Source organism: Giraffa tippelskirchi, chromosome 3 (genome assembly GCF_054371585.1).
Source record: "Giraffa tippelskirchi isolate mGirTip1 chromosome 3, T2T-mGirTip1v1.2.pri, whole genome shotgun sequence".
NCBI classification, from domain to species: domain Eukaryota; kingdom Metazoa; phylum Chordata; class Mammalia; order Artiodactyla; family Giraffidae; genus Giraffa; species Giraffa tippelskirchi.
The window spans coordinates 163848670-163859456 of NC_137277.1; the positions used below are offsets into that span (position 1 = coordinate 163848670).

Here is a 10787-nt window from a genome sequence, read left to right on the forward strand (position 1 = left end):
CCTCCCACACCCCCACATTCATCCCATTCCCAAGACTTACTCCACACCTGGTCCCAACCCCATCTCCAACCTCCCTGAATCTCACCCCATCCCCAGCTTCAGTCTATTTGTGGATCTCTCCCTATTCCTGACACTCATTCTTCTCAGACCATATCACAAACTACCATCCCATTCCTGGTTCCCTTACGCTTCATCTCTGACTCCAACCTCAACTTCTGATCCCAATCTCAAGCTTGATCTAAATCCCATCTCTGAACCTCACTCCATCCCCAACCTCAGACCAAATTTTGCTTTTTCCTTAAGTTTTTTTCCTATGAGTTTTATAGTTTTAGCTCTAATTGTAAGTCTTTGATCCATTCTAAATTAATTTTTGTATATGATTTAAGGTAGGGGCCCGGTTTCATTCTTGTGTATGTGGATATCTAATTTTCCCAGCACAATCTGTTGAAAAACTATCCTTTCCCCCTTAAATAGTCTTGGCACCCTTGTTGAAACTCATTTGACCATTTATGCTTAGGTTTATACTGGGTTTTTTATTCTCGGGTCCTTGTTATCCTTTGGCTCCATCAGCCTAAGGCTTTTTCCCTCATTGTCACAAAGTGGCTGCTTCAGCTCCACACATCATATCCTAACCATATTCAAAGTCAAGAACCAAGGATGTGTGTATGTGTTTTTTAAATTAAGACTATTTCCCAGGAGTCCCCTGGCCCCATTAGACTTCCTCTTAAGCAACAGTGTGCTGAAGCCAGTTTGCACAAGCTTGTGAAAGCAGATGATCACGTTTTCTAGATTTTGTGAGCTTGTTGTTAAACACCACCATCCTTGAAATCGGCCATAGTGGTAGCATTTATTTATACCACAGAACATAGCAAATGCTACAAATCAGAACTCCCCCTCCCCTCCCCAGGAGAGTGATTTACCAGCACACTATTGATTTTAAGTTTTATAAATCAGAACAAGATGATATGGCCACTCCTACCTTAAGGGAATCTTGGAAAGTGAGTGTCTGTCATTTTCAGCCTCTCTCAAGGGAAGGGGACTTTGCTGGCTGACAAGGAAAGGGAGAGCTAGGGAAGTAACCAATGATGTTTTACATTAATGGTTCCCAATAGTAGGAACTTTTTGTAATCACTGAAAAGAATATCTTCAAAGAATGTCTGCCAGAAGATGGAGCACTGTGGGCTCAGTGGTAGGATGCACCAAGCTCTATCGGTTGACATGGCAATTACAGCAAGAGGTGGGGCCCAGGACAGGCTGTCTAATCCATGTGATGGGGGTCTAACAAGCACATGGCCTCAGCAACTTCCTGTAACCACAATGGGGAGCTGCCTTGACATGGGACTGTGAATGGCCAGAGGACATGGGGCTTGGGATGATGCTGAGGGGAAGCGAGGAGCCCGATGTGGAGTCTCAGAGGGTAGTAGACGTATTCCCTGAAGAAGAGCCAACAAAGGAAGGCCTGCCATCCTTGGCCAAGAACTCCTTGCTGATCAGGCCGTGGATGGCCATGATCTTGAGGAGTCCGTGGCGAAACTTCTGGCCAATGAAGACGTAGATGAGAGGGTTGAGGCAGCTGTGCAGGAAGCCCAGGATCTCGGTGGCGTCCAGGGCCCGGCCAATGTCATTGCGGCGCTGACAGGTCTCGGTGATCACATGGGCCCTCATGAGGGTGTCCACAACAAGGACCAGGTTGTAGGGCAGCCAGCAGAGCAGGAAGACGAGCACGACAGCAAAGATGACCCGCATAGCCCGGTGCTTCTGCCCCATTTGGGCTGAAAACAGTGTGCGCAGGGTGAGTCCATAGCAGAACAGCATGACCAGCAGGGGCAGGAGGAAGCCAAATGTCTGGGGCAGGACACGCATTATCATCCGCCATTTCGTTGTATTGGCACCCAGGTCTTCATAGCAGACTGTGTTGGAAGAAGGTGGTTGATAGGCCTCACGGAAGATGAAGATGGGCAGGGCCAGGATCACGGACAGGGCCCAGATGCCTAAACATATGAACTTGACCCAGTGCCGCTTCTGGGTCAGCGTGCGTGTGGCATGGACAATGGCCAGGTAGCGGTCCATGCTGATGCAGGCCAGCAGTAGAATACCGCTGTAGAAGTTGACTTCCTTCAGGAGTGAGACCACCTTGCACAGGGGTGTGCCGAAGATCCAGCCCTTTGCCTTGGAGGCGGCCCAGATAGGCAAGGTCATGGCAAAGAGCAGGTCAGCCATGGCCAGGTTCAGCAGGTAGACATCAGTGACAGAGCGACCGATCCGGCTGTATAAGATGACCAGCATCACCAGGGAGTTTCCCAGGAGGCTTAGCAAGAAGACCAGGGCATAGATGACGACCACAGCATACTTGTTGAGTGTCTCAGTGCTTATCCCACAGGGACTAAAATCATATTCTTCTGTGGGTGGCGTGCCGGTGTAATTTCCAAACTCATCCTCATATCCCTCCCACAAATAACTGATATTAGATAAATCTTTCAGGATGATTGTCATGGTGTGATCTGGTGGAAAGACTAGAAAGAAAGAAAGGTGATTTAGTAACTCAGATCCAAGTCACTCTAATCAAGGGTGTGATAACTGTTACTAGGTTATCTTCTGCTTATCTGCTAGCTTGGTAACTGAAGATCCCTTCCTTCACTTCTGTCACGGGCTCCTTTAAGGATCAGCTTCATTGTGTTGTCAGCTTTCCAGAACCTCGAGGCCTGTACGTGGGATAAGATGGACATATACACAGGGAAAAACATTTGCTGTTGGTTGGCCCTATAGTGGCATCAGCTCTACCTATAATACTGCCTCTGTACTCTCTTTCACCTTTTCCATCCTCAGCCATGTCTGGGCATTCAGACGGGAGGACTAAGTTGTTCTACACATTCAAGAAAGGGCCAGCATCAGGCAAAATGGAAGGAGGCAAACCTGCTCTAGGGCTTCCCAGGTGGCTCAGTGGTAAAGAAACTGCCTACTGATGCAGCATACGTGGGTTTAATCCCTGGACTGGGAAGATCCCCTGGAGAAGGAAATGACAACCCACTCCAGTATTCTTGCCTGGAGAATTCCATGGAGCCTGGTGGGCTACTGTCCATGGGGTGGCAAGACAAAACCTGCTCTCAGATGCCCCTTTCTATGCTATTTCCCCTCCATGGTCTTCCTGGTGTTTTGTTTGTTTGTTTCTTTGTTGCTCTTATGCAACCTGCAAGGCCCCAGCAGTGAAAGTGCTGAGTCCTAACCACTGGACTACTAGGGAATTCCCTTACTGATTCTTATTTAACCTTCTTAAAATCCACTGAGGGAAGAAAATAATAGTAATAAATTGCATTAAAGTGTATTTCAAGGGACTTCCTTGGTGGTCCAATGGTTAAGACTCCCACTTCCATTGCAGGGGACACAGGTTCAGTCCCTGGTTGGGGAACTGAGATACCACATGCTGTGCAGCATGGCCAAAAAAAAAAAAAGTGTATTTTAAGTCTTTTCTCTAAAGGAGCAATAAATGTTTGGGTCCTCTGTCTAAAGAAAGTGTAAGCATTTAAGAGAAACCCCCATCATGGTCACCTCTTAAATATCCACAGAATCATTCAGCACTTTTCAAATAACTTTTAAGATTGTTAAACATATATTGAAGCAAAATCTTACCAGAAGAAACAGACTTGAAACAGACAAAAGCTCTTCTGCTGAGGAGGGTGGGTGTGCCCCTCTCTCCATCTAAGTAGTCACTACAGAGGAGGTTCCCACAAAACCTCCAGGGCTCTTCAGAGAACAATCTGAAAACCTGCAAACATTTACCAAGACTGGAAATAAGGATATCTGGTATCCAGTGCTCATTCTATCCTGATTCTCTCATTAATAAGCTATGTGACCTTGAGTGGGTCATTTTACCTCTCCAGATTTCCATTTTCTCATCCAAATTGAGGGGGGCAGAGTAAATAACCCCTGAGATGCTTCCAAATCTGAGGTTCGATGAGTTCATTCAAATCCACAGATTTTAATATCTCTGCCAGGACTGCATTTTCATAAAAGACTAAGCCTCAGGGCAAAGCCAGAGAAGGCAATGGCACCCCACTCCAGTACTCTTGCCTGGAAAATCCCATGGACGGAGGAGCCTGGTAGGCTACAGTCCATGGGGTCGCGAAGAGTCGGACACGACTGACCAACTTCACTTTCACTTTTCACTTTCCTGCATTGGAGAAGGAAATGGCAACCCACTCCAGTGTTCTTGCCTGGAGAATCCCAGGGACAGGGGAGCCTGGTGGGCTGCCGTCTATGGGGTCACACAGAGTCGGACACGACTGAAGCGACTTAGCAGCAGCAGCAGCAGCAGGGCAAAGCAATAAACATCAGATCGGAGAAAGTCATCCTCTTCCCTAAAAAAGGAAAGACGTGGAACTTCCCTGGTGGCACAGTGGTTAAGAATCTGTCTGCCAATGTAGGAGACACAGGCTTGATCCCTGCTCCAGGAAGATCCCACCCACATACCATGGAGCAATTAAGCCCATGAGCCACAACTACTACTGAGCCCGTGCTCTAGAGCCTGCAAGCTGCAACTACTAAGCCCCTGTTCCACAACTACTGAAGCCTATGTTCCTAGAGCCCGTGCACCTCAACTAGAGAGTAGCCCCCACTCTCTGCAACCAGAGAAAGCCCCCGTGCAGCAACAAAGACCAGTGCAGCAAAAAAAAAAAAAAAATTAATAAATAAATATTTTTAAAAAGAGAGAAGAGGTATGAAAGGAGAAGATGAGAAGACTGTGGCCCCCTGGTCACCATCTGTAGTCACGTATAAAATCAGAACTGAATACATGGTCGTGAGGAAGGAGGCAGGGAGTCAATGGAGTAGAAATCACAGGTCCCAGAGAACCAGATGCATTTTCTAAAATATAGTCAAACTAAGTCACCCTGCCCCAGAAAAAGTCCTGGCAATCAGAGGTGGCTTCCTACCTGAGTCACCAACCATGTATGTCCAACCATAAGAGCCTGGAACTCAGAGACCAGAATGCCTTAACCCTGAGAGGAAACTTGATGAATAAAGAATAGGGAAGCCTCGTCACAGCACAGCTCCTCCCTGGGCCCTGCCCATGTCTGTATTTGGAGACTAGGTTAAGTCAGGGGGTCACAGGGTATCAGAGACTCCCAGGGTCCCTATGTCCAAGCAGGGGAACCCGGAGTGAAGATGGAGTTAAGGATCCATTATCTGAATTCTCCACTCTGTGGATGGCTATTGTCATTCTCTTCCTTTTCTTGCTTTTATTTCCATTTGAAAGCTTCCAACTTGCCTGACCCGAACAAAGGGAAAGAACTTGACTTTATACAGTACAGAGTCTAGTAGTCCACAGTAGGAGGGCCTTGTAGGAGCCCTCCACCAGCGGGGTGGGGTTGACAGCTAGAGCACAAGCCAGTGGGAAGGAGGTAGAAGACTGAGTTGTGTTTGGACAGCAAACACACAGTGTTTACTTAAACTCTAGACTTCTTTGGGAAGGAGATGTTGATGGAGCTTCGGAAGAAGAACTAATCCTCCTCCATCACCAACGAAGAACTGGTTGATTAAAATGGCCCTGAGTCTGGGGGCCACTCCTGGAGTCTGGCTGGACCACAGGGAGACCAGCAGAGCTGGGGCCGCTGGTGGTGAATGGAGGAGTGGCGGTAATGTCATTCTCCCCACTCTCAGTCTTGACGGATGGATGGCATCTCTGGGAACCTGCCGCAGCTGCTCCCAGCAGCTAATGTCTGTCCCTTAGCTTTACCTCTGGTACTTCAGTCACTTCTTCCTTATAACAGGAGCCCTATTGTCCTGTAATGATGGATTTACAAGTCAGTCTGCCCCACTAGACCGTGGGCTGCTAGAGACCACTCCATTTCACCTTCAGAGCCTCTGCCAGGAAACAGAGTAAGTGCTCATTCAATGGTTACAGGGTAAACAACATTAGTCACATCTCCTTGGATTGATGCATCATGGATCCTCCCCTACCCCCTTCCTGCGATTCAGGGTGTCTATCACTTTAAGGAACAGAGTCTATATAAGCTGTGCCTGAAAGCTGCACTTCCATATAGCCGAGCTGGACTGTCTGTCTTTTCTAAACTATCTGCTACTGTTTAGAGCTGGTGCTAATCTGTGTTCTGCCTCTACCACGCATGCCGAATGTAGCATGGCACTGGTGCCTACAATTCTGCCCCTGGCAAGCATATTTCTTAAACTAAGTCATGCTCTCTTCCTAGGTTCTCTTATCCTTTATAAGTAATAGCAGGAAGTGTAAGGAGACAATTGCCCTGGGGCTACCCATGCTTTGCTTTTACAGGTGTTGACCAATTGAGACCTGATGCCTAGACTAGAAAGGACTTGAAGATGGGGTAGTCCCTGGAGAGAGCAGACATGTCTCCTATTAATCATCTAGGGAAAAGGTAGCTCCTGGGGCAAAAAATAGGGAACAAGTGAGAAAACAGACTGTCTGGGGTCTGGACTGCGCAAACCAGTATGCACTCCAGGGCAAACTGAGAATATTCGCCACAAGGGGGCAGCAGTCCCTCGACGAAGAAGTCTGCGAGGAAGAGACCCACAGAGAAAGACCAGGGCAAGAAGTCTCATCTAATCCTTGGCATTAAGCTCCTCTTTGTGAATAATTCCCTTCTGCTTTCCCAGGCCCTCACTCAAGTTGGTTCAGCATTCCAGTATGTTTCAAATAATCACTGGGGTACTAGGGAAGAGTTCTCCCTCAAACCTGAGGAACAAAAAAGAATCAGCCCCTCAGGATGAACATGGGGGTGGCAATGGTGGTAGCTTAGGTCTCCAGTGGAAAAACAATCTGGGGAAAAGAGTTGAAAAGTATCTTTCCCTTCATGATAGGAAAGGGTATTTCACTGAAGGAGGGGGAAAAGCACATACAGATGAGGTTGGAATAAAATTCTACCCACTTGAAAAGGTTCCAGCAAGTTCTCCCACAGAACGTATCTTCTCTACGTCACTTTCCATTTATCATGGCTCCCCCTTAAATGGCTCTATGTTGTTCCTAATGGGAGAGCATGTTTGAATTCTGTGTAGAACATCCAGTGCCACAAAGACCGCAGTAACATGTGCAGCCCAAATGCCAGTCCTTGGCAAGATGCCGAGACCTGTTCTTGCCATTCTGTTCTAGAAGTGGCAGCTTCTATGCAGGACCATGTGAACAGCACAATATGGCTACAAGGATATCTATTTTGTCCCCTTGTCAGCTTTGATACCGGCCTCAACATCTCTGCACAGCCCTCCAGAAGAATCCACTCGGACCTGGGGAAAAGCAGAGGCAAGGGAGGTGGAGGAGAGGGTTCATCCCTCTCCCTGATGATGGTCCCTGTTGCCATCGTGACAGGTTCAAGGGCAAGTATGTGACCTAAGATGATCCCACTCAGAGTCAGGCTCAGGGTGGTTGTTTAATGACTGTAGAAAAGCAAGTATGTAGCCTTGTGGCTGCTGCAAGCTATTTTGCTACCATAAATGGCAAACCAGTCCAAAGACAAAAACTAACACTTGGAGGAGACAGAACCGAGAGAATTGCAGAGAAGCAGATCCAGGGTCCTGAACATACTGTGCCCAGAGGTCATCTTCTCTGTGTATTTTTCAGTTATGTGAGCCAGTAAACTGTCTTTATTGTTGAAGAACAGTTCAAGTGGAGTTGTCTGGTGGTGGTGGTTTAGTAACTAAGTCGTGTCCGACTCTTTGCAACCCCACAGACTGTACCTTCCAGGTTCTTCTGTCCATAGGATTCCCCAGGCAATCACTGGAGTGGGTTGCCATTTCCTTCTCCAGGAGTTGTCGGTACACGCAACCAAAACTGGGCCCGAGCAAGAGAGTTCTGGAACCCAACAGTGATCCAGGATGAGAGGAGAAGGGAGAGAATGTGTGTCACAGGCAGACAGTCAGGTAACGGCAGGATGTGACAGAGGTGTGACCCAGGGACGCAGCTATGGTTGGACCTCCCAGCCCTGGTTATTATCAGCCTCTGCTGGAAGTTGGAGAGGAAACTTGGAGAACAAGCAGATAAGATTCCAACTGAGAACACTCTCCTGAATAAACTTAAAAATCCTCACGAGGGACCCAGAAACCACTGTTTTGGATACAGACAGCATGCGTGTGTGCTAAGTTGCTCAGTGGTGTCTGACTCTGTGGGACCCCATGGACGGTAGCCCACCAGGCTCCTCTGTCCATGGGGATTCTCCAGGCAAGAATACTGGAGTGAGTTGCCATGCCCCTCAGACAGACCATGATTCAAATATCGGCTTTCCTTTAACAGTTTACAACCTTGGACATGTTTCTTCAGTTCAGTCAGTCAGTCACATCTGACTCTTTGTGACACTATGGACTGCAGCACGCCAGGCCTCCTGGTCTATCACTAACTCCTGGAGTTTAACCAAACTCATGTCCATTGAGTCGGTGATGCCATCCAACCATCTCATCCTCTGTCATCCCCTTCTCCTCCCACCTTCAATCTTTCTCAGCATCAGGGTCTTTTCCAATGAGTCAACTCTTCGCATTAGATGGCCAAAGTATTGGAGTTTCAGCTTCAACATCAGTCCTTCTAATGAACACTCAGGACTGATTTCCTTTAGGATGGACTGGTTGGATCTCCTTGCAGTCCAAGGGACTGTCAAGAGTCCTCTCCAACACCACAGTTCAAAAGCATCAATTCTTCGGTGCTCAGCTTTCTTTATAATCCAACTCTCACATCCATACATGACTACTGGAAAAACCATAGCCTTGACTAGATGGACCTTTGTTGGCAAAGTAATGTCTCTGTTTTTTAATATGCTGTCTAGGTTGGTCATAACTTTCCTTCCAAGGAGTAAGCTTCTTTTTATTTCATGGCTGCAGTCACCATCTGCAGTGATTTTCACGCCCCCAAAAATAAAGTCAGTCACTGTTTTCACTGTTCCCCATCTATTTGCCATGAAATGATGGGACCAGAGGCCATGCTCTTAGTTTTCTGAATGTTGAGCTTTAAATCAACTTTTTCACTCTCCTCTTTCACTTTCATTAAGAGGCTCTTTAGTTCCTCTTCACTTTCTGCCATAAGGGTGGTGTCATCTGCATATCTGAGGTTATTGATATTTCTCCCGGCAATCTTGATTCCAACTTGTGCTTCATCCAGCCCAGCGTTTCTCATGATGTACTCTGCATATAAGTTAAATAAGCAGGGTGACAATATACAGCCTTGATGCACTCCTTTTCCTATTTGGAACCAGTCTGTTGTTCCATGTCCAGTTCTAACTGTTGCTTCCTGACCTGCATACAGATTTCTCAAGAGGCAGGTCAGGTGGTCTGGTATTCCCATCTCTTTCAGAATTTTCTACAGTTTGTTGTGATCCACACAGTCAAAGGCTTTGGCATAGTCAATAAAGCAGAAATAGATGTTTTTCTGGAACTCTCTTGCTTTTTCGATGATCCAGCGGATGTTGGCAATTTGATCTCTGGTTCTTCTGTCTTTTCTAAAACCAATTTGAACATCTGGAAGTCCACAGTTCACGTATTGTTGAAGTCTGGCTTGGAGGATTTTGAGCATTACTTTGCTAGCATGTGCTGCTGCTGCTGCTAAGTTGCTTCAGTCGTGTATGACTCTGTGCGACCCCATAGACAGCAGTCTGCCAGGCTCCGCAGTCCCTGGGATTCTCCATGCAAGAACACTGGAGTGGGTTGCCATTTCCTTCTCCAATGCACAAAAGTGAAAAGTGAAAGTGAAGTCATTGAATCATGTCCGACTCTTCGCGAACCCATGGACTGCAGCCTACCAAGCTCCTCCATCCATAGGGTTTTCCAGGCAAGAGTACTGGAGTGGGTTGCCATTGCCTTCTCCGTGCTAGCATGTGAGATGAGTGCAATTGTGCGGTAGTTTGAGCATTCTTTGGCATTGCCTTTCTTTGGGATTGGAATGAAAACTGATCTTTTCCAGTCCTGTGGCCACTGCTGAGTTTTCCAAATTTGCTGACATATTGAGTGCAGCACTTTCACAGCATCATCTTTTAGGATTTGAAATAGCTCAACTGGAATTCCATCACCTCCACTAGCTTTGTTCGTAGTGATGCTTCCTAAGGCCCACTTGACTTCGCATTCCAGGATGTGTGGCTCTAGGTGAGTGATCACACTATCGTGATTATCTGGGTCGTGAAGATCTTTTTTGTATAGTTCTTCTGTGTATTCTTGCCACCTCTTCTTAATATCTTCTGCTTCTGTTAGGTCCATACCATTTCTGTCCTTTATCGAGCCCATCTTTGCATGAAATGTTCCCTTGGTATCTCTAGTTTTCTTGAAGAGATCTCTAGTCTTCCCCATTCTGTTGTTTTCCTCTATTTCTTTCCACTGATCACTGAGGAAAGCTTTCTTATCTCTCCTTGTTATTCGCTGGCAGATCTAAATTGAAGAAAGTAGAGAAAACCACTAGAACATTCGGGTATGACATAAATCAAATCCCTTATGATTATACAGTGAAAGTGAGAAATAGATTTAAGGGACTAGATCTGATAGAGTGCCTGATGAGCTGTGGATGGAGGTTCGTGACATTGTACAGGACACGTTTCTTAACCTATATCAAAATATCCTTATCCATCAAAGTGGGGCTACTTGCCTCATGCAGCTGTGCGATGATGAACTGAGGTAAGATCATGGGCTCTAGAACCAAGCTGTGTGTGCTTGCGTGTTAAGTCACTTCAGTCATGTCCGACTTTTTGCTACCCCATGGACTGTAGCCTTCTAGGCTCCCCTATCCACGGGGATTCTCCAAGCAAGAATACTGGAGCGGGTTGCCATTTCCTCCTCCCGGGATCTTGCCGACATGG

The 10787-nt window shown here is 46.9% G+C and overlaps 1 protein-coding gene across 3 annotated transcripts; it reads right to left on the bottom strand.

Moving 5' to 3' along the window:
* Positions 1–516: 516 nt before the first annotated feature.
* Positions 517–8384, bottom strand: LOC145543199 (C-X-C chemokine receptor type 2). 3 transcript variants are annotated; one of them, XM_081583944.1, is made up of 2 exons: positions 4929–5015; positions 517–2513 (listed from the first exon to the last, which is right to left on the bottom strand). In XM_081583944.1, the coding sequence occupies exons 1-2, from the start codon at positions 4942–4944 to the stop codon at positions 1411–1413; spliced, it is 1119 nt and encodes a 372-aa protein (XP_081440070.1). In that variant the 5' UTR covers positions 4945–5015; the 3' UTR covers positions 517–1410. The 3 variants fall into 3 exon arrangements, with proteins under 3 accessions (XP_081440070.1, XP_081440072.1, XP_081440071.1); XM_081583946.1 differs by lacking the exon at positions 4929–5015 and adding an exon at positions 8375–8384 and having other exon boundaries at positions 829–2474; XM_081583945.1 differs by lacking the exon at positions 4929–5015 and adding an exon at positions 3628–3653 and having other exon boundaries at positions 829–2513.
* Between the last annotated feature and the right edge of the window lie 2403 nt (positions 8385–10787).